Below are 24,578 nucleotides of genomic sequence, written 5' to 3'. Positions count from 1 at the left end.
CATTTTTACTTGAAAGGCCAGCTAGACTTATTACACCATCAATTAGAAACAGGACAATCTTTAGAAAATCACATTTTTATTTCCTAGAGTATTTTCAAAATTCGAACAAGATTGCCCACATTGAATTTAAATTTATTTCCGCTTATACCATACAACCTGACAAAAATTGCACTATGATGCAGGGGTGTAACTTGGCAGAGCCATGTCAATATTTCTATGAAAACTATTATCATAGCTTTTTACCATATCAGATAATTTATTGATATATTTATAAGGATTATGACGAGTAAATAATCTGTATTTTATTTTGTGAAGTATTATTTAGTCTTTCAACAATGGAAGCTTTTGTATCAGAATGGGTTGAATATTTAATTTTTAAACAGCTTTTTTATTTATCTGTTATAAAATACCTTTTCTTTATTGGTTTGAAAATTTTTTGGAATGTTTTGTTTAAAAATGAGTTGAAAAGCATCCAAAACAGATTGATGTTTTTCTATCCTTTATTGCTACAACATGACAGTATTTAGTAAATATGTAGATTATGGTTAATAAATATTTTATGCCATTATTAAATCTAGAAAATTGTTTTAGCACAATTTAATCATCTTACCATAAGTCATTGGGATAAAAAGCTTTAGTTTTTCTTTGCAAATATTTAATTTGTACAGGTTTATGTAGAGTATAAACTGGTTGAAAAAACAACTATTTTTCAACAATAGGTCTTGATAAATTAGATGCTTTAACTAATTTACTCACACTACCAAATGATGCAGGTGATTTCAGATTATAATATATCAATTTCAAAAGTTTTTCCATTTGAGCCTTCCCCTCTTTCTTGAAGACTTCTTTCACTGGTAAAATATTCTTGGAGAAAAGAAAAAATAAATGTTGTTAGTAGAAATTATTTGGCACGTAATGTGTCACTTTGGACAAGCATGCTGTAGGTTTGCCACTTCTCTCTAAAACAATAATAATCACATCTTGTTTCACAGAACTTCAGGTACCTCAAGAATTCTGTAAAGATATTTACAAGAAATTTTTTATTTTCATTATTTTCCAAAAATTTCTACACTGTACTTTAACTATAATAAGCTTTATCACTTAGAAAATTAAACAGAAGTTTTCTACAAATGTTTCATTTCTTTAAACTTTGTTTAAAGTAGGGGTCCCCAAACTTTTTATCCCGTCGACCCCTTTATAGAAAATTTGCCTTCTTATCGACCCCAGATTAAGTATTTAACAAAAACATTAAATCATTTTTGTATTTCTAATGTTAAGCGATAAGGTGTCCTGCATAACAACCCAACAAAAGAATTTATAGTTCCCATACCTTATAAAATCCATCCAATAACATTAACAGAAAAGATCTTTTTCACTGATTTATGATCTTAAAAAATAATAGCAAAATTATGGATTGATGGAAATTTGCCTATAGTTCTTAAACTGTACGTGTTATAATACGTAAAATACACACTTATCTTTGAAAACATAAGTTATATTGGATGAAAAATCCTCTTACTGTCATTTTGCAACTACTACTGAATTACTTAAAAATATGTTGACGTGCCAAAAATTCACTATACCTTTAAAATGCAGTCTAGTTTACATCTGTCGAACGTTTTCGGTCGACGTGCCTTTTTATTAAAATAGTTGATATTAGTGGGATGGATGAGTCTGAAGAGAAGCAGCAAGATTATTGATATGTGGTTGAAAATTGTTAAGTTTTAGTCGCAAATCACCACAGTTTTCCAATTTCAATCTGTTCCTCTGTTTTGTCAAAATTGCGTTCACGTGGCTAAAACCAGCTTCAACCATGTATGCAAGTAAGAAAGGTTCGGCTTCTGCTCTGAGCTTGGGATGTTTAGGGCAATATTGTTATTGTTCCAAAATTCGCTGAGATTTTTATTTTTAAACAACGCTTTAGCTTTGAAATCTACACATATTTCACTCAGTTCATCTTCTAAGCCAGGTTCACTACCTTCATTATCTATTTTTACATCAAATGGATTAGCAAATCATTCGGGAACATGCATATTCTCCAAGTCTTCGAAATGTGCTTTAAAGTCTTCTCTTAATTTATCAAGATGTTCAATATATATCTCCAAATCACGGTCAGAAAACTTTTCATTTTCTCTTAGTACTCGCAAGTTTGAAAATTATTTAAAATCGGATCGTGCCAGTGAAGATGTAAATAGCTCCATTTTTACTTGAAAGGCCATAATGATTTTTCGAGCTTGAACAATTTGAACACTTTTTCCTTGCAATCGCTTCTGTACTACATTAATGATTTTCGATATATTACGATAATTTCTCTGTAAGCGACAAAATAGCTACATTTAGATATAAAATACTTAGAGTGTCAACCCTACTAGAGTGTAACAGTGCAACATATGTCTGTGTATAATGAAAAATAGCATTCATAACATGTTTGCAACACTAGTACAGTTACCAGATGCGTGAAAACAGAGTAACACATGCTTAAAGCGGTGTAGGCTAAGGCAAAATTCAAGTTATAACTAAGGGAAGTCAGTAATGTCGTTGATCATATCCGTATTTCGAATTTTTATTGAAATATTCTATTTTTTTAGTAGACAGTTTAATTGATCCTCTTTGGTATTAATCGACCCCCTTTCGACCCTCGTGTATTAATCGACCCCTGGAGAACATTTATCGACCCCAAGGGGTCAATATCAACCACTTTGGGGACCCCTAGTTTAAAGTTATGCAAAAGTAATAATTAAGTTAAAATGACCAGATATCCATTTTAGAGCATTGTGTCCTGGTGTACTGGTGAAAGCATTTGGGGGAAGGCATTTTGTCTAGTTTTGTGAAATAAGTAACATTGTGAAACTTATTTTTAGATTCAGTAATGAAAGTAAGTACTATAAAATATATTGCAAAAATTAATTTTGTTGATACAAATGATAGAAAATAATTTTCTAAATTTACTTTATTAAATTAATATAGCATTAGTAAAAAATTAAACAAATGGAAATTTGAAAAGATTAAAAGAGAACATTGTTGGATTGATACTGCCAATTAACAACATTCAACTCAAGTAAAAATAATAATTTGGAACATAAGAAAATAATACAGATTGTTGTTGAATGTATTACTGTATATTGATATAATGTAATACATTTGTTTCTGGTCACCTTAACTTAGACAGCCATTCTGTAGATTTTAAAAATTTGAAGACACTTTCATATAAGAATCAAAACTGATGAAAATATTTTCAGAGTTTTTATATAAAATAATTGATGATAAAATAAGGACAGCAAAATTATTAAATATTATGTTTGATTTTAGTGTATCTGTTACCGCTAAAGCTCGAAATCCGTTAATGTGCGCATTACCTAGCTAATCTACAGATTAACTAGGGTGATCCGTTAAAGCTGCGAAAATTATTCCATTTCTCAAATTACCTAGGTAATGTTCAGATTATTACAGGTTTATGTAGAGTATAAACTGGTTGAAAAATAAAGTGAAAATAAGATTTTTGCTGGAACAACAGCAACGTTTCTGTACGCTTAAATTAACATAATGTTATTTATTTAATTTTCAATATCTAAAGAATCAAGTTAATACAATCAACAAATTAGTTGATTGAATCAATCATCAATCAATTAAAAAAACTTTAATACAAAAATCAAACGGTTTAAAATATTACTACAATTAGGGAAATGAATTTGCAAAACATATGATAAAATTGTACTTACTTATTAGTGCAATCTAAAGATTGGTGACACTTTGAATTACGTAGCAATTGGTTTTTGCGACAAGCACGCCTATTTGTGGTACATTTAGATTTGCAGTCACATTTTCTGAAACCCTGCCCAGTACCAAGGGATTGTTTTATTGCTGTTTGACGTAAAGATATTTCTACAGCAGGGACATCCATCTTCTTTCGTTAAAAATCTCTCTTTGCAAACACTGAATTCAGATTTTGCATACAATTGTTTTAAAATACCTGTTTTAGTATCAAGTTTATAAAAGCCATCCTCTGTTTTACTAAGAACCACAGCTAAAATTGAACGTGCATCAGTTTTTGCTCTGTCTTCTTCGGGTACTTTAATTCTCACAGCGAAACCTTCATCGACGTTTGGGTGCTTTGCATTAGAAACTGCTAACATTTTCTTTGCTTGCTTTTCTAAACATTTCTTGGCTTCATCACGCTGTATTTTCTGATCCATATTCTTTTTACAGATGATGCACAATACATTCTTACCATACCCTTCCTCTTTAGGATCTACTTCACCACAAACTGCGTGAACAAACATATTACACGATTTACACTTGTGAGCACTTGATGCTGCTTTTGAGCAAACAATACAGACTATGTCTTGTATAGTGCTCTTTACAGGCTCCGTACGAAACTGTGATGGCGATTCTGCTGAAGTTGAGAGTAACTCAGTGATGACTTCTTCAACTTGCAGAGGCGATTCCTTGGAGGTGCAGGGTAACTGAATATTCTTCGTGACTGCATCATCAATCAACGGTATAGAAGGCAGTTTAAGATTACTATCGGTAAATTCTTGTATTTCTATAGGTGATTCTGTAGAAGCGGGGGATAACGGAATGTCCTCTTGAGTAAGATTTGACTGTGATCTCATAATCACAGTCTCTTGTGAATCTTCTAATTTTTCAAGGTCTTCTTCAGTTTTTATCGAATGTCAAACAATTCTCCGGCATGGACAAACTTTTTCAAACCTTTCTCGCGCATCTGACAACGGCTCAATGAGTTTTTCACAGCCTCGTACAGTCAACACATCACACCTTTGAATTATTTGATAATCTCGAGATGATTCTTTCTTCTTGGAAACTTTTATTTGCTTTACATCTTCAATTATGGAATCATACTTTGGTTTGTTATTAAAACACTACGTATTATATTTTAAATCTTCGCTAAAGAGGTTTGCGAAGAATCTTTTCTTGATTTTACTCACCAATTCGGTGCTTGCTTGCATTCTAGGATTTAAATTTATCTACGTAAAAAGAAGGAGTGGGGAAAGGAAGTGAAAGAAACAAACTTTTGAACTTTAACGATACGGAAGCCGTTAATGTGCAGATTACCTAGATACTCTGCAAATTACCTAGGTAATTTGAGAAATTGACCAATTTTCGCAGCTTTAACGGATTACCCTAGTTAATCTGCAGATTAGCTAGGTAATGTACACATTAACGGATTTCGAGCTTTAGCGGTAACATATCAATGATGGTGATTTCTTATTTACTTTTCTTCAAACTATAATTTTTAGTCATTGAGTTAGTATAAAAATTAATTAATACCATTTTGAATTAATTGCTTTATATTTATAATTTATAATTGAAGTGCTTTTTTTTAATTTAGGAATAAATTTCCTTTGAAAATTATTATCTGGCAGACAAAATCTGAAGCAAACTCTATTAATCATATTCTTGTTGAAGAAGGTTTAGCTGGTTTAGCAATATGTGTTGGTAATTTCTTAAAAACCAACAATGTGAATAATGAATTGGAAGACGACAAAGAAATCTCTGGTAATAATAAATTTGATAAATTGCTGTTTTTAGTTTGTTTTGTGAAAATATAATGATTTTTGTAATGGTTGATAACAATGTTGTGGTAGGATGTGCTTTGTGATATATGCTGGAATGTCTTCATGGGGTCTTTCTCACTTAAGAGCTGGGGAATCCAATTAGGAAGAGCACCTGCCAATGTTAAGGTGGAAGGTGTTGTGTTGAGGAAGGGAAGGTACTGGATGGTATAATAAGGTCATGAATAATCTCCTTAGTGTACCAGACAACACCCCATTGAATTTACTCTTGCATCTGCTTTAGGAACTTTACATGAGTCAATTATGTATTTTCCCTATTTTAATATCTGCACATAGATGATACTGACTTTTTACTTTTCCCCTCTGTTATATATAACAGAGGGAAAGTATGGCATTAGTCAAAAAATGACCCCCCAAGATGTTTACATTTTTGGACTTGACGTTGAAATGTCAAGAAATGCAAAAAATTTGGGAGTAATTTGTGTGTGTCAAGATTTTGTTACCCTCTTTGAAGCTTAATAATTCTATGCTTTTTGTCAAAAAATTTCTGAAATTTTTCAGGGAGGTTTATGTATTAGGGGGTTGATGCTATTAAATTTTGATGATTAAAGGTCAAGAGGTGGGGAGATAATGGGGGGTCGTGTGTATCTATGGTATGATTGGACTTAATGACGATTTTATTTGTTTTTAGCCTTTACAATTTTTAAAATAAAACAAATTAACTTACTGGAATATAAATACTTAAAATAACCAAACACCTTGGTATTTCCAGCAACAAAGTATTTAATAAAAATAATAATGTTTTTGACTATTTTTAATAGTCTTCTTCAGTTAAACCACTTTAAAACAAAAAAGAACGTAAAATAGAATGCAAGCAATACAATGTTTTAAAAATTTGAAATTAATTACAACAAAATAAAAATAAAATGCAAATATATAAGGAAATTCTAAGTCCCTATCTGAACTTGAGAGAGAGAGTTTACATCAAATAAACATATACTACCTTGTTGGATGATTGGTTAGTAGTCTTCAAAGTTGTGCAATGATATGATGACAGTGTAGAATGAACGGCGGTGAAATCAAGGAGGAGGATGTTGATTGAAGCAGGAACTGTTGGGTGCACAGGGTAAATCTTTGGGGAGAGTTGGGGTTTGGAGCACAAGAGAGAATTTTTGGAGAACTCCTATGGCAATGTCATATTTCTGTTGACTGCCCATCATCTATGTGGCAAATTCAGACTTATGTCGACTGTGTCTCATATGGCAATCTATTCTTTGGATGTCTACTACTACTACTATGGCACTTTCCAAGTTCTTGTAGACTGTGTCAAATAGCAGGAAAATTGCTCCTTTTATTGTAATTTCTGACCAATAGTGTTAAAGGATTTATGGTTGCTAATGGGATGTGCAGAGGGATAAATAACCAGATGTTTTGATTAAGATAGGAAATAAACTCTTTGGAAGAGAAGTGATTTTTTTTTTTTTCCATAAAAAGTGACACTGTATCTTCCTTTTTTGTAAACAAGTTGGAAAAACTAGATATATTTCTCATGCTAATTAACTAATAAAATTCCAAATCTCACAATTTACACAACAGAAAATTTGTAATGTAAAATATATATATGAATGATGAACAGTTTGTGAATAAGCTTGTTGTAGGGATATTGGACCTATTTGCTTTCTCCGAGTGTGATCTGCATTATATATAAATATGTATGATAATCTATGATATATACTTTGTCAGATTTATATTTATATGTTGTTTTATTTATTATTCTAAGAATGCTGAAGTTTAAAAATTTTTAAAAAATGTTAAAAGTTTAAAAAATGAAAAAAAGAAGGCTCTAAATTTCGAACGACGAACGGGATGGGATTCAAATGCTGTAAGGTTGAAGGAGGAGTTCGTTTTTTGGAGAATGTTAAATGTTTCAAATTCATTTCATTTAAAGATTGTTGTTAAAAAATAGGACCTGTAGTGATATTGTATTTACTACACTTGTAATGGAGAGAATGGAGAGAGAATGAATTGGTAGATATCACAAAAAAACATTTAAAAATATAAATATTTTATAATTATTTAAAAGAATTTNATGGCACCTAACGCTTACCTCTAGTGCCAAATTAATTACGTAATTTATTTAGAATTTAGCATTAAAATAGCCCGATTGATTTACGGCATTCGGTTGGTGTCTTTCTATATTGAATATCGGGTTTGGAGTTGTTTATAGTTTATTTTATATTGTATGTGAAGAGGGTCAGCAGCTTTTAGGTCTAGAAGTGGGTTCACTGCTGCTGACTGATGATGGTCAGCTTCTGGCCTTAGTTTTCTACTTGTTGGCTCAGATTAGTAGATTTGGGACTTTATGCTACCAAAGTAGAGAGTTCTCCAATACAATGTATGGAACTCTTTGTAATGATGTCTTTGTTATTGGATTTGTTCAATCTCCAACACTGCAGGACAGCTTTTTCATTGTTGCCTTGTACTCATGGAAGATATTGACATAGTCTTAATGCAGGATCTCTGAGTGTTCAAAGGTCAGTTTAGGGGGTATATAATTCCAGTGACACTATTTATCATCAGTTATCTTACAAGGATTTCAGAACTTGAATTTTTGCCAGTGAATGGATTAGTTTTTTAACTTGAATCTCCAGTCAGATTTAGTTGTTATATGTCTTATTTATTGGTTGTAAAAGATAGTGCCAAAGAGAAGATTTTAGTTTCCTCTGCCCATCTTTCTTATGATTTTTTTGACTTTTCCTATCTGTGATTCAGATTACAGTAGAACCCCTCTAGTCCGCCCTCGGCTAGTCCGTCGCTCCGGTTAATCCGACCGTGGTCGGAGTCGAGAAACTTGTCCCGACTCGTCAGTAACTCACGCCCGTCGCGTTGTTCTGTGTTCGTTACAGTATATGTTTTACATTGTGTGTACGTATACAGTTTTGTGTGTTTTACAACATGTCAGGAGTGAAATGTAAACACGTTACTCTTTCATTAAATGAAAAATTAGCAGTGGTACAAAGACTGGACAAAGGGAAAGATTGTTTATTTTACTTTTTTCTGATAATCCGATCTTTTTTGCGTTCCGACCATACCTCCAGTCCCAAAGACAACGAATTAGAGGGGTTCTACTGTATTGGAGATTTTCACCAAACTTATTCCTTTCTTAATTGGCTGTGATGCAAGTGCATAAAACTGTGGGGATTTAAGCAAAACTGCCTTTGTTGTTTTAGTTTGATGGCCTAGAGTGCTTCTCAAGATTATCAGATAAAGTTGCAAAGTTTATAGTGTACTGCATAACTTACCTTACTATTACTGGGACCCTGTCATGAACCCAGGACAGGGTCCCAGATCTTAAGATTTGATTGGGCCTTTCTCTTCATCTACTTATTCAGGCTGAGGTGAGGATGTCCTTTTTTAGACTCAAGATAGGTCAATTTGTTATCAGACCATGTTTTTTGGCTGTAAAGATATTTGCTGTAGGTCTTGTTGAAAGAAAACATCTTTTTGATGAATTCTTAAAAAAACTTTCTCAGTTTGTTTGATAAGCATTACTTGGTCTCTTTTCCTAATTGTTTTGATTGGCATATGGATAAGGCGACCTTTCATCCACAGGATATGGTTTACAGATAAATCTAAAATTTCTACTGTTTAGATTCTGTTTAGGTGTTAGATACATGAAGAAAACACAACATTGCATGGTGGCCAGCCTATTGGTCAGGCACGAACCAATGACCAACTACCAGTGTTCAGTGGTTTTATTTATTTTGCCACTGGTCATGTGTGTCAATGTATGGAGACTTTTGAGTCATCCTGTATAATGAAAATTTGCAAAATTTGACTTAAATTTTCACTGATCTGAAACTTCCTTTTCCTGCAGCATCATAAACTTTAACCATGGGTGTTCCCCCCACAAAAATTTCTGGCTACATTCCTGATTACACGTGATGACTATATATGGAAAAATATAGTCTTTGTGTCATCTACAATTAAATGAACTTTGTTAGAAGTGATTGATATTTTTATTGTCTTACAATCTGTTTAACAGTTTCCTAAATTGATTTTTAAATGTTAAAATTCTGAATCTGTACATATAGAAAAAGTGCTTAATGAAATATTTGACAAAAGAAATTTAATTCTTAAATTAATAGATGATGGAATTTCATTGTTGTTCAAGATTTATATGCAAATCTTAAGAAAATAATAATTGAATAAATAAACATTTTAATAATTTTCATTTAGTTAAATTGCAACTTTAAATATATTTCTCTTTAGATAATTGGAATCCAATGGCTGATGATTTTCTCAGTGAACGTAACTCATATAAAGTAGATATTGATGATCCTGGTGTTGCTATTACTGGCTACAGTAAGTATCAATGTTGTTATTATTTTATTATGATTTATTGATTCTAACATGTTATAAAATGATCAAAACTTTTCAGTAAGTGATGATTTTTCAAATTATTTTAGCTCAGTGTTTAGAAAATATGAATTATACAGTGTGTGTTTTACTATGAAACATTGAATTATAACTCAATAAAATTAATATTGAAACATAGAAATTAGTATACAGCCTTTTATATTTTTCAGTTTTTTTATTTTTTCATTCTACAGTGGAACCTCGGTATACGACCTTAATCCGTTCCCGACGTTTGGACTCATACCGAATTGGACGTATACCAAACCAACCTTTCCCATAAGAAGTAATGTAAAAATGATTAATCCGTTCTCGTGTAAAAAAAATGGCTGGCTTTAAACACTTTGCTTTCCTGGCTAGTTCCTGCTTGATTTTTCGTGAGATCATCGTGTATCTTTTTAGTTTTCTCGCAAATAGTTGCTTCTGTTGCTACTAGGTTTGCCTTATGTTTCGCACATTTCAAGTGATTTTTAATGTCAGTTCTGATACGCTGTCGCCAGCACACTGTTTTTCAGTTATCCAAAGCAAAAGCAATTTCTCGACATGATCTAATGTCTTCGATCTCTGTTTAGAAATTGATTTAACCTCTTTCGCAACGTTAGCAGATTTAATATTTTATTTTTAGCGATTGTCGATATCGCTAAAAATAAAATATTAAATCTGCTAACGTTATGGATATGATATGCAACAGTTAAAATCTTGAACATGCATGCCACCTTCATATTTCTCAACAATCTCTTTTATCAGTTCCATTGTGATTCTAGTCATTCTTTTAGATTTCTGTTGCTTTTCATTTGCCTTTTTGCAATTCATGATTAATAAAAAATAATAGAATTTTACTTACAAATTAAAGTTAGAAGAAATTCAACAAAGTTATAAACCGTTGCACCGCGAACGTCTAGTCTGGTCTAGTACACCGATAGTGCTACTTGTTCATTGATGGCGCGTATTTATGTCGTATACCAAACAAAAGTCGTATACCGAGCAAAATTTGTTTCATCCAAACAAGACGTATTCTGAATTGGACGTATTCTAAAGCAGACGTATACCGAGGTTCCACTGTATTTGCAACGATAGCTTTTGTGGTTGCATGCTAAAAGATTTTACTTTACAAAATTGAAGCCTCAATTTTGATTTTCCATGGGATCTCTATGAATCACGTTTGCTTGGGTTATGGTATAGGAATAGAGATTATAGTATCTTATATTAAATCTATTAATGATTTTGTCTTATGTCCAATGACAGCTATATAGAATGCATTAATGAATCGAAGTTACACAAGTCACCTGTGACTCGTAATGCCCAGTAGCTGCCTAAAAGTTTATCTACTTACGCCGTTAATGTGTTAAACAAGTGTTAACTGAAGGAGCAGTAATAATCTCAAACACAAAGTGTAGGCTAGGTTGGGTCAACCAGTTGTGTTTAGCAGGCCTACTACCAGTACTTTGCACTTCATAAAGTAATCTTACAAAATATGTTAAAATGAAGTTATTATGTGCCTGGAGTAAAATTTATTTTAAACTGCTATACTATTGTGTATTTTATTAAAAGCAGTCATATTTTATACTTTGTATTCTGATGTTGACATTAGAAAGAATTAAAAATATTTCTCTGAAACATTTACTTTAAACTATGTTGTTTGTTTGTTTTATAAATTATTAAAAAGATGATTTAATGTAACTTATTGTTTCATTTGAATAAAATACTAGAACATGAATATAAATATTAATCAAAAGAGAAATTTGTTGGTTTTATATAAAAGAAAAAAATACATATAATCTTTAAAACTTTTTATTCATTTAGAATCAAATCAAGAAGGATATATTTGCAGACACTTCCTCCGTACAGGAAAATGCTTATGGGGTAACAATTGCAAATATAAACATACCCGAAATGAAGGTAAGAAGTAAATAAAATGTTAAGATCATTTTTTAATCACACAACAGATGCAATATCAATCTAAAAAATATGTGAAAAAAAATGAGAGATTTTGGACATCATACTTAAATTACTGTACTGTGTAGGAGATACAGAGTTAAGTTGTTTATGAATCTTAAGAATAATATAATTTTCTTTTTATATTTATATACATGATCATTTTTAATTTTGTCTAACTCTTTTATTATAGCTACAATTATTTCTTTCTGTTTTGTTTCATTGCATTTGTAAGCAGTGGTTTCATTTTTTAGTTACTTTGCTCCACTTGTTAACTAACATTTTAGCTGAATTTTTCCTAGAACTTAGACTTCTGAGAACTTTATCTTCTGACTTTCTAGTATAGCATGGTCTTTCTGTTCTTGGTTACATGTCTGGTTTTCCTGTTTCTTTATATTTTTGTAATGATGCTACCCAAAGTAGATTTATGATATTCAATTAGCTTGCTTTTGCTTGCATAACACCATATAAAAGTTTTTTAATAATTAACTTTCTCATATCTTTTCCTGTTGGTTTACAATTAGGAATCATAGCTACATTTATGTGAATATTGATTCTAACAAGTCCAATATGCAAAATATTTCAGCTAATGCAAGCTAAAAAACACAGTGATTATTTTCTATGTAAAATATCAAGTTGTTGTAACATAATTTTATGAATGTAATCAAAGTTGCAGGACTTTGTCTCTTGGTTGTACACACACATTCATGTGTGTTGATATGTTTGTTGTACCAATGAAACATTGCAAAGTAATTAATTTTATACATTACATGTATTTATAGTATTTTGAATATTTATAAATTGTTAATTTATTTTTTAAAACATTTTTAATGAATTTAAAGTAATTTATATTTGCCATAAATTTCATATTTAATTTGAAAAATACATTGGATATTTTGATTCATAATATTTACATATTAAAAATGCTAAACATTAGGAAAAAACTAACAAATAACAGCAAAAGCAGATTTTGTTTTAAATATGTTTATTTTTAATTATATGTACAAAATTAATTTTGGAAACAATTTTTTTTCCTTTTGTAGATTATGCAGATGATGTAATATTAGGCAATGAAAATATATTTTCATGTGATATTGATTTGGATATACCTGAAAATGGAAAATATGTATTGGTTCAAATTAGTGCTGTATTTAATCCTAGTCATTTTTATGTGATCTTTCCTTATGGACCTGTTTCTCTTCATGAAATTATTTCTCAACGTAAGTATGTTTTTGGTAATAATAAATTAGAAATATAAAAATTAAAATAATACAATTATTAATAATTTCCCAATAAACTTTAGTTACATTTAAACATTTATTTTTAATGAGTTACTAAAGTTGGATTTGGCTGTATTAATTTCTTATAAGAATATAACTTTTTTATTCTTGTTTAAATTGTATTATTTACAAATATACAGTGTTTTCTTGATTCTTAGGTGCACTTTTTTACTTAATTTTTACTCTTTGGAAATAGAGATGCCCCTTAAAATTGATTGTGTTTTATATTTTGCAGTCTAAAATAATAATTGGCAGTCATTACAAATAAACCATATGATGCACTATGTATTGTAAATAGATGTCTTTTTATTAATCAACAATTACATCGGTTCAAATAAGCTTTCTAGTAACAAGCATATAAAATTCTGTTTAGCATTTAAAGTGCTTTTGAGATAACATAATGATGCAGCATTAAAGTAAAAATTACTTTATATGAAGAAGAGTTTGGAAATAGAGCTATTGAAATTGCTTATTTCATTGTAGTAAATTAATAAAACAATTTAATTAAGAATATGTGATCTAAGTAATGATGTGCAACTGGCTAAGCAGCAGTGTTACCATTTAATTGTTCTTTACCTGAAAACCATCAGTAATTTGCTTATCATTTCTGACACACAATTTAATGTGTGTGACTATTTTGAAAGTATTTTAAAAAGTCTTAATATTGTTTAATAAAACTTTATATGATAGTTTCTTTTAAGGAAACTACATACCAACTAAATTTTTTTTATTTTAGAAAATACATTTGGGCACTTTTTTACCCTTCTTCATTCCCTTTTACAAATTTTTTTTTTTTAATTAGTTTCTATTTTGTTTGCATTACATTCAGTATATTAGTTTTAAATTTATTTTTCCTATTTCTTTTTCCTTTCTTATTACAAAAGTTAACAAATATAACAATCTTTGTGTTAAATTTGATAACCAAAGAAAGTCTTCATTTTTTATTCTGCAAACAACACAATTTTCAATTAGGCACATAGCATTGTTGTGACCATTTCTGTTGTTCTGAAGTAATGCAGATGATATTTCCTATACCTTAGGCAGTTTTATACCTGGATATTGACCATAGCATGTGTACATATACAAGTGCCATGTATCTTTTTGCTGCTCACAGCACCACTAGTTGTGTAATTGCAAGTTTTGACTGCTACATATTTCTCCATACTGCATTGAAAAAGAATACTTTCATTTTGATCACTCTGTATACAATCTACAGTAGCATTTCATTCCTTGTCTTTATCATTCTGAAACATTTAATTAATAAAAGATTATCATCAACCATTTGATTGATGATCTGTAATAAATCAAGAGTTTTTAGTATGCTTAGTCTGAATAGTTTCCATCAGCTTGTATGAACTGAAGTTAATCCAGAGGTTTCCCATATATTTCTAAAAAAATTTATGAATTGTTTGTTTGTTAATATTAAACTATTTTCCATTATTTTCCATTAAAGTTATTTGATAATTAGATGTGGTCAGTTTACAGACACTATCTGATTGTTTTTGGGGATTGCACCACTGTAGTCATTTCTTCATATATTGTCTTTAAAGGTCTGATTATTCTGAAATTTTGTAAACTTTTCAAAAAGTATATGAGCATTAGAGAGCATTAATGTCAAGAACTTTATTTATTCATAAATTTTTCTCTCTCTCTCTCTTATGATAAATAATGACAATGATTTTGTAGGAATCCAGTGGGTAAAAAATGCTTTTTCTTACTCGTTTGGCATCAGATCTGGAAGATCCACTTGCAAGGTCGCTAGGATGGGTTTTTAGTATGTTAAAATTTGGTTACAGGGAGTTTGTAAGAACTACCTGTAAGTTTGTTTTTCCTGACACCAGCCTAATTAGGGTGTTAGGCATGCTAATGGATAAAATAATAATTTTTTCTGAGAGGAAGGGATCGTAGATCTGTGATACAACTTTGGCGTGGAGTTGAATTCAGTAACAAGTCCATTTTAAATCAACAAAACAAAATTTATTAAGAACAAAATAAGAATAAAAATAAAATTACAGATAAACAAAGGGTTTGTAATTTCCTATCTATTTGCATGAGAGAGAGAGAGAGTTTACATCAAATAAACATATACTACCTTGTTGGATGATTGGTTAGTAGTCTTCAAAGTTGTGCAATGATATGATGACAGTGTAGAATGAACGGCGGTGAAATCAAGGAGGAGGATGTTGATTGAAGCAGGAACTGTTGGGTGCACAGGGTAAATCTTTGGGGAGAGTTGGGGTTTGGAGCACAAGAGAGAATTTTTGGAGAACTCCTATGGCAATGTCATATTTCTGTTGACTGCCCATCATCTATGTGGCAAATTCAGACTTATGTCGACTGTGTCTCATATGGCAATCTATTCTTTGGATGTCTACTACTACTACTATGGCACTTTCCAAGTTCTTGTAGACTGTGTCAAATAGCAGGAAAATTGCTCCTTTTATTGTAATTTCTGACCAATAGTGTTAAAGGATTTATGGTTGCTAATGGGATGTGCAGAGGGATAAATAACCAGATGTTTTGATTAAGATAGGAAATAAACTCTTTGGAAGAGAAGTGATTTTTTTTTTTTTCCATAAAAAGTGACACTGTATCTTCCTTTTTTGTAAACAAGTTGGAAAAACTAGATATATTTCTCATGCTAATTAACTAATAAAATTCCAAATCTCACAATTTACACAACAGAAAATTTGTAATGTAAAATATATATATGAATGATGAACAGTTTGTGAATAAGCTTGTTGTAGGGATATTGGACCTATTTGCTTTCTCCGAGTGTGATCTGCATTATATATAAATATGTATGATAATCTATGATATATACTTTGTCAGATTTATATTTATATGTTGTTTTATTTATTATTCTAAGAATGCTGAAGTTTAAAAATTTTTAAAAAATGTTAAAAGTTTAAAAAATGAAAAAAAGAAGGCTCTAAATTTCGAACGACGAACGGGATGGGATTCAAATGCTGTAAGGTTGAAGGAGGAGTTCGTTTTTTGGAGAATGTTAAATGTTTCAAATTCATTTCATTTAAAGATTGTTGTTAAAAAATAGGACCTGTAGTGATATTGTATTTACTACACTTGTAATGGAGAGAATGGAGAGAGAATGAATTGGTAGATATCACAAAAAAACATTTAAAAATATAAATATTTTATAATTATTTAAAAGAATTTAGACTTAAATCCTTTAGAATTTAATTTTTTTTTTTAGAACAACAACCTTCCTTTAATTTGGAGCAGTTGGTGAAAGATATGAGGTAAGAAATTCTTTTAATTGAGTATCATGGATAGATATTTATGGAAATTATAAAAAAAAAACATAAAAAAACAACCAAAAAATAAGCTGTAATAGTTGTAGTAGTAATTTTTAATTCAGAAATGATTTTACAAAATTTGTTCTCGCTTTTTTGTAGATTTTCTTCTTTTCATATTATATTGTCATTAGAACATGTATCTACAAAAAATCCTAATTAAAATTAGTTTCAAAATAACAATGACACACTAGCAATGTTGTTGTTGGGCTAGTTTTAAAAAGTTATTGACAAGACTATGTCTTGTCTATAAAATTGTACTGCCTGCTTAGAGGAAGTATGAAGGAGTACATGTCAGGAGTTGCAATTTGGCACAGAGTATTAGGTGCCCAAATCATGCATGCATAAAAAAACCAGACTTGTAGGTACTCATGGGACCAAGAATCTAGTCAAAAATAAAATTCAAAATGGCAACACTCTCTACAAACAGGCAGTAGTACGAGATTTGTGCATGCATTGCTAGTTGGAAATGAGAACGGTGTGAAATCGAATTTTGACAAATGCATGCATTGGGAAGTTCGAAATGAGAAATTGAATCTTTGAAAAAAACCCATTTACCTGTCTCTGTTATTCCCAACATATCTCTGATTGCCATGTGCTAACCTTGTGACTGGTTGACCCGAGATATCTCATTTCATCATCAGAACATTTTTGAAAGTAGATGGTGCTAGTCATTATAATTTTATATTAAAACTAACTTCCAAAATATAATTTGTTTTCTTTTTACATTTATTAATATATATTGTATTTTTTTCAAAAATGGGAAATTTTTGTTAGGCATCAACAAAAATCAACCCGGGGCAACATGCAGTGGAGAGAAATTTCAAAATTGGTGGGTAGGTTAATTTCACTGAAAATGCCTTGTGGTAGTGGTTGGCAAAGTTTGAAAGATTGTGCTCAAAACCAGTGATACCAAAGAAGATTGGAGAATGAGAACGAGACCCGCCTTGAGTGTCAAAGTGATCCCACTTAGTAGGGAGTCTCTGAAACATAGTCTTGTCCCAAATACAGCCTTGCCATTTTACTAGTTTCATTTAAATTTTATGCAGGTTTTAGTTGAACTATTTTTTATTCTCTAAATTTATACAAGATATATTTTAAATAAGAGATTAAAATATATTTTGAATTGTAAGAACTTTAGCGAACAAAAAAGTTCTTTGACTAAAACTTGCATGAAATTGATACTTTACAGGATGATTAAAAAAATATGACACACTTAACATTCAAGTAATAAAAATATTTTGATTAAAGCTTATTATAAAAATGTAATATGGCAACATGAAATTTGTGATAAGACTTACTGCAGTTTTGTCTAAAAACTCTGTGATCAGTATGCTTTGTAAAGTGGGATGAGGTGAACACTATATGATTTTGCTACCCAATATGGTCTCTTGGTTGATTTTGATGTCACAGACATGCCTTACAAGAAAATTGTCCCAACATTGGTTTTCTGAATGTTTGGAAAACAACTTTTTTTGTATAAAATTCAACTTCAGAGTAATTGATAACAAAGATAGATTTCATTACATACACAACAAAAACACTTGCCAGCATTTTACATCATCACAAATTTTATCACTGCCATATTTAAATTAGTCTGTCTTACTTCATACTTAAATTATTTACTGTTTTATTTATTTCTTATTCCTCATTTGCCATCATTTTACTTTCCTGTCCCTCTGTTATATATAACGGAGGGCAATTGGTCAAAAACTAACCCTCCCAAGATATTTTACATTTTTGGACTTGGGACCTTGAAACATTGTGAAATACAAACAAATTTGGGGTTTTTTTCTGTATGGATGTTTGTATGGGGGGAATGATTTTGTTCACCCTGTTTGAAACTTTTATGCTTTTTTGTTGAAAATTTCTGAAATTTTGCAGAGAGGTTTGTGTATTAAGGGATTGATGCTATTAAATTTTGGTGATTAAAGATCGAGAGGGTGGGGAGATAAAGGGAGTTGTGTGTCATATCTCCAGTTGGGTCTGATTTAATGAAGATGTTACTTGTATTTTCAATTTTCAATTTTCAATTTTTATAAAATCCATCCCTACCCTCAAAATCAAGCTTTTGTCATTTTATAATAATTAAAAATATAAAAAGTTTTTAAATATAATATCGGGGGGCGCTTCCGACGTTCGTCAGTGTTTTTGTTGAATTATAGCACTTTAGATATGTTTGCTTTTACAAAGTGTCTGGTTCTTTATCTTGGTTTCATCAAAGAATTTGATATATATTTATTATTACGTGCTTTATTGGTAATTGGAAGTATTGAATCTAACCCTGGACCAATGTCTTGTACTCCACCTTCCTTCCCTATTTTAAAGTCGTCCATATCAGTTGTTGGAAAACGTCAAAGATCTCCTAGTGAACCGACTTTGAAATCTCAGCGATTGAAAATTTTTTTCCTCCTGCGGGTTCTTCTTCAAATGTACCCCAAAATTTATTTTCCTTTTTAGAGGAAAAATTTGATACCATTTTGACTAAACTTGAAGATTTATCTACTAAATTCGAATGGCTGGCAAATTTGCATAAAGATTTTGAACAACGTCTTCTCAATGTAGAGAAGAAGGTGGAGGAAATTTCTAATTTAAATACCTCATTTACTGCTTCGACCTCCTATTTCTTATATCTTTTAGATTCATCGATAAATGAACGTCAGAGAAATAATATTGTTATTGCTGGTTTAGAGGGAAACTCGTCTGAAATCTTGTCCTTGGCTTCTGATATTTTGTCATCTATTAAAAGACCTAGTGGTGACTCAATTTTGATAAAAGATCTTAAAATAATCTCAAAAAATAAATTGGTGGTGGCTAAACTTGACATTGTCTCCGATAAAAAACTAATTTACCGGAATGTTCATAATATTCAGAAGAGAGAAGGATGCTCTAGGGTAAAGTTTTTCGATGATTTATATTGGAGATCGAGACTTAGGAGGAAAGGTCTTTTTCCTTTCTATCAAGAGGCTAAGAAGACTGGAAAAGATGCGTATATGAGAGCTGATTGTCTAACAGTAAACGGAGAAAACTTTACGTTTGATTTAATAAGCAATAAGCTAATGAAAATTGAACCTTTTTTATTACCAGGGAAGACGTTGGATCGACGAATGGACGAGAATTAAAAATTTCAACTGTTACTCCTCATTCAGAGGTTTTTTATACGCTAAAGGTATTATNAAAAAAGGTCAACAGGTTGATTGCAACGAACTGTGCAACAAATGAACTTGCCAAGACAAACTATAAAAAGTTAATTTTCTATGTGATATTCGTAATTGCAATGAAGCCAAATCTGGCAATGTGGCTCAGAACCGACTGAAGCGCCACTTGTAATCGTCCAATGCGCCACGTTTTGGCCACCCCTGCTCTAGGGTAAAGTTTTTCGATGATTTATATTGGAGATTGAGACTTAGGAGGAAAAGTCTTTTTCCTTTCTATCAAGAGGCTAAGAAGACTGGAAAAGATGTGTATATGACAGCTGATTGTCTAACAATAAATGGAGAAAACTTTACGTTTGATTTAATAAGCAATAAGCTAATGAAAATTGAACCTTTTTTATTACCAGGGAAGACGTTGGATTGACGAATGGACAAGAATTAAAAATTTCAACTGTTACTCCTTATTCAGAGGTTTTTTATACGCTAAAGGCATTGTCATGGAATAGTCAAGGTTCATTGTTTGATAACTTTTCTGACAAGAGTTTTGTTGATTTTGTATCATCATATCATATTGTTGGTATAACTGAATCATGGATGACATTTTCGGTGAAATCCTTTCTTTCATCATTGGACTCCCAATTCTATTTTACTGAAATGTTAGCTCATAAACTAGAGGGACCTGAAAGGCCGTCTGGAGGCATGTTTCTAATGGTTTCTCGGAAACTTGGTAAGTTAGAAATTTGTCATCTTTCTGATAACTTTATTGTGGCTAAACTTATATTTGATAAACTTATGTTTAAGGATCGTCCTGGGCTTTTAATTGTTCTGGTTTATATGTCTATTCATAAATATGATTCATTGATCGAGTATCTTGATAGATTGATTCTGGATTTTAAAGATGATGATGACATTCTGATCCTTGGTGATTCTAACGCTAGAATTGCTTCCGAAATAGATACATTGTATATAGGTTCTAATAGAAATTTTCATAATATTAGAAAATCTAACGATAAAATTTTTAACTGTAGAGGAAAAAGATTTTTGAACTTGGTCAAATCTTATGGAATGATTCTATTGAATGGTCGTTTTGTTACTGATTCTCCTGCTAATTTTACATTTATTTCCTCTTTGGGTGCATCAGTTATCGACTTGATAGCTATTAATCCTGAACTAGTTGATAACTTAGTGGACTTTAGAGTTTTAAATAAATTTGATTCTGACCATCTCCCTATTTCTGTTGAGCTCAGGTTTGACTCTCTTTTTCTTAGTAAAGAATTGCCTGCTGAGATACGTTGTTACGTGTGGAGATCTTCATGTTTGGATAAGTATTTGTATAATGTCACTAAGCGATATGCAGATATTAAGGGTGGATTTTTTCTGGATTCCTTTTCTTTTTATTCGTCCTTTGTTGACGTGATTCTTGAGTCTGTAACTCAAAGTAATATGTATGTTAAACATCATTGTTCAAGAAAATTTGTTAAGTCTTGGTTTGACATTGATTGCCTACGATTGAAGAGAGAGAAGAATCGTGCTTTACGAGCATTTAGGCGATCAAGAACTGAACAACACTTTATTATTTATTCTAACTTGGAAAAAACTTTTAAATCTATATGTAAAGCCAAAAAGAAACTATTTTGGAATAAGATTAACTTCCAATTATCACATATTAAAAACTCTGCAGAATTTTGGAAAATTGTTAATAAATTTAGACATGGTAAAGCTGTGTATAATAACATCTCTATTCGTGATTGGTCGGATTACTTGAGAAAATTTTTTTCTGGACCATCTTTGGTTGTACTGTCTATTTGTACTAATGTTAATACGGATCCATTGCTCGATGAAACTTTTACATTTGATGAATTACAATTTGTGGTACAATCTTTAAAAAATAATAAAGCCCCCGGACTAGATGCTGTTAAGGCTGAGATGGTTAAATGCCTCTTGACTAATATTCTAAATGATTTGTTATCTATGTTTAATAATTTTAAAACTAATTATTCTTTTCCCATTACTTGGAAAAATATTTGTTTAAAAATGATCTATAAGAAGGGTAATCGGTTTGATCCTATTGTGGTGGTGTGGAGGACAAAAAAAAGGATGACAAAGAAGTAACTATAAATTAAACAGGATATTTATTTAACTACAACTACGTAGTCCTTCGTACACCTGGTTTGTTTACACTAAACACACTTGATCCCAAACTATAGTACGCACACAAGTTCGAATTCATCCGACGAATTCTATATGCTTTCACGGGCAGGAGACACGTGCTCGCGACAATGCAAAATTTGGTTTGAGATACTACAACTAACTTAAAATCTACCTTAATCTAATTTATATGCTAAGGAAGAAGGGTGAAGAAATTAAGAGATACGAAGAGAAGAGACAAGTATAAAGGACAGATTTGTGGGGGTACCAGGGTAAATTTGGCAATCTCCGATCTTCTCTATATCGGTACTTGAATTAACTCAATTTCCTTCCTCTTGATTCCGTCTCTTGAGAATTCGAGAGCGTTTTTCTTGAGGTCTTAATCTGGGTGTCTTTCTAATTTTCGTCCGTTCGCAGACAACTTCCAAGCCTTCTCCGTTTGTCCCACTAGGTGACAAACCTTTAGCTTGCTGTTTTCTACGTCTGTACACCTCGGACGCTGACCCGAAAGTGTCTTGTTCGTTTTACTGATGGCCTCAGGGCTTCTTAATGTCCCCTTTGTCTTCTCCCTTTGTCCTTGGACAAAGGTTGTCCTCCACCCACAGAAAAAGAATAGGTTAGAAAGTTCTAGAAACAGACGTTAAAGACAAAGGAATTTAGGAGAAATAAAACTTATATCTATCCCTATGTACAAAGACATGGCGTACCGCCACACTATGAATTATCGTCTGATATCGCTAATTAGTGTAATTAGAAAAATTTTTTCTACGTTATTGGCTAATCGTTTACGTCTTTGGCTTGAGCGGTCTCACACTATTTCTATTGGTCAAGGTGCTTTTGTAGTGAATAGAGGTGTTGATTATAATTTATTTATATTTCTTGGAATTTTGCAATTAAATTTGACTAAGAAGTGGAGGAAATTACTTATTAATGAGACTAAATCTAAAGTAATGGTTTTTCGGAGAGGGGGTAGACTGGGGAAAGCTGATGAATTTTATTTATTTAACTCTGAGTTGGAGATAGTTTCATCCTACAAATATCTGGGTATTTATTTTACTCCACAGGGTTCTTTTTCTTTTCACTTAGATAAATTGTTTTTGAAATATAAACTTCAGCTTTCTAATTTAATAAAACTTATGGTCAGAATGAAGCAGTCTTCCATTAAGTCGTATTATCGATTGTTTGATTCCTTGATACGTTCAAGTTTGGGGTATATGTTCCCTATTTGGGGACCATCTTTTGTTGATAAATTGGAGAAGACGCAATTGAGATTTATTAGATCAATATTTCATATTAATTGTTCGGTTCCTGGACCTGTTTTAAGATTTGAACTGGGTCGTCCACCAATGGCTATACGTTTAACAATGATTATTTTTAGATACTGGAGTAAAATTTTGGAGTTACCAGATTGCGACCCTAGAAAGTTGATTTATAACAAATTGAAATTAATAGTCGGAAATTCTTCGTTTGTAACTTGGTCCTCCTCAGTTGAAAATTTATTGTCTGAATTAGGTTATTCTACTGACTATTATATTCAGGTCTCAAATAAAAACCTTTTTATGGCTGAAATATTTCAGTCATTAAAAGATAAATACTGGGCTCAAGACATTCAATATATTGAACAAAAGAGTAGGTTTTTTGAGACTTCCTCAATAGCTCCATGGACACCTCGATATTATTTATTATCAAATTTAAGTTATAATATTAAATCCTTGATAATTCAATTGCGACTTAATGACTATACTATTATATTAAATAGGCGTAGAATGAATATTTCCGCCCATTCTAACTGCCCTTTATGTAATCGACTCTGTGAAAATATTAAGAACCATTTATTTGTATCTTGTGAAATTACTGAACATTTAAGGGATACATTATTAACAACTGATTTTGATATGTTTTGTTTATACGATGATAATTTAAGCTCTGACATGTTATTTAAAGTTTATAAATTTTTCTGTTATTTATTAAACATGTTAACATAACATTATTAATTAAGTTTTAATATTTTTGAAATTATGTATAATAATGTTTGTATCTGTTAATGTTGCACGATTTTGTAACCCCCTTTGTAAAGGCGAAAGCCATAGCAAATAAATGTTGATTGATTGATTGATAATATCATAACAGATGATACCACATGCAGTTTTAAAATATTTCTGGGAAAGTTAAGCAATTCTGTGTCTGATGTTTTTCTCTTTCCTACAACTTTATTTTACATGAGAAATGTACAAAACTTGGCATTGTATTTAAATAAAATTCAAAATACTTGTTAAGGAACCAAAAGTGAGGATTTATTAGGGGCATTTTCAGCTTTACTATTCAACCAGCTTCAGCTAACAACCAAGTAGCTAGTTGAATAGTAACCAAAAATGTTCCTAATAAATCTTCATTTTTGTGCTGTGTAACAAGCACTTTGAGTCTTATTTTCAACTATGCAACATTATATATGCTGCTTCTTTAATATTCTAACAGTATTTTTTCTTTATTCTAAATTTATCAATTTTTGTATGACTCATTTTCTAAATCAAAATTGTTTTAATTAAGTACAGTAAATAAAAATTTAATTTTATAATATTTTTTCTTATATTTTAATTTACATTTCATTTTCATTCCAATATTTTTTAATGATAGTTGAATAAAATTTAAAAAGAATAAATTTTTTTTGTGTGTAAATTTTATATATAGAATTAGCCAAAAATTAGTTGACCAAGATATTTTTTGAGAATGGTTTAAACTAATTTGGAACAACTGTATGTTAGGACGTGTGATTCATTTTATTCCAGTTAAGAAACT

The 24,578-nt window shown here is 30.9% G+C and overlaps 1 protein-coding gene across 1 annotated transcript in view; it reads left to right on the top strand.

The window, feature by feature from the left end:
• The window catches only part of LOC111625002 (tudor domain-containing protein 1-like), a 45,386-nt gene that overhangs the window by 13,942 nt on the left and 6,866 nt on the right, over positions 1 to 24,578 (top strand). The window contains exons 2-6 of the mRNA XM_023368014.1: positions 5,351 to 5,517; positions 9,807 to 9,899; positions 11,754 to 11,849; positions 12,929 to 13,105; positions 16,380 to 16,425. Coding sequence (XP_023223782.1) covers positions 9,821 to 9,899; positions 11,754 to 11,849; positions 12,929 to 13,105; positions 16,380 to 16,425 — 398 coding nt within the window. The 5' untranslated portion in view covers positions 5,351 to 5,517; positions 9,807 to 9,820. The remainder of the gene's footprint in view (positions 1 to 5,350; positions 5,518 to 9,806; positions 9,900 to 11,753; positions 11,850 to 12,928; positions 13,106 to 16,379; positions 16,426 to 24,578) is intronic.

The sequence above is a fragment of the Centruroides sculpturatus genome, unplaced genomic scaffold, assembly GCF_000671375.1.
Source record: "Centruroides sculpturatus isolate CEXI.00-Female unplaced genomic scaffold, Cexi_2.0 scaffold269, whole genome shotgun sequence".
Taxonomy (NCBI): domain Eukaryota; kingdom Metazoa; phylum Arthropoda; class Arachnida; order Scorpiones; family Buthidae; genus Centruroides; species Centruroides sculpturatus.
Note: the sequence above shows the minus strand (reverse complement) of the source record. Positions and strands in the feature narration are given on the sequence as shown.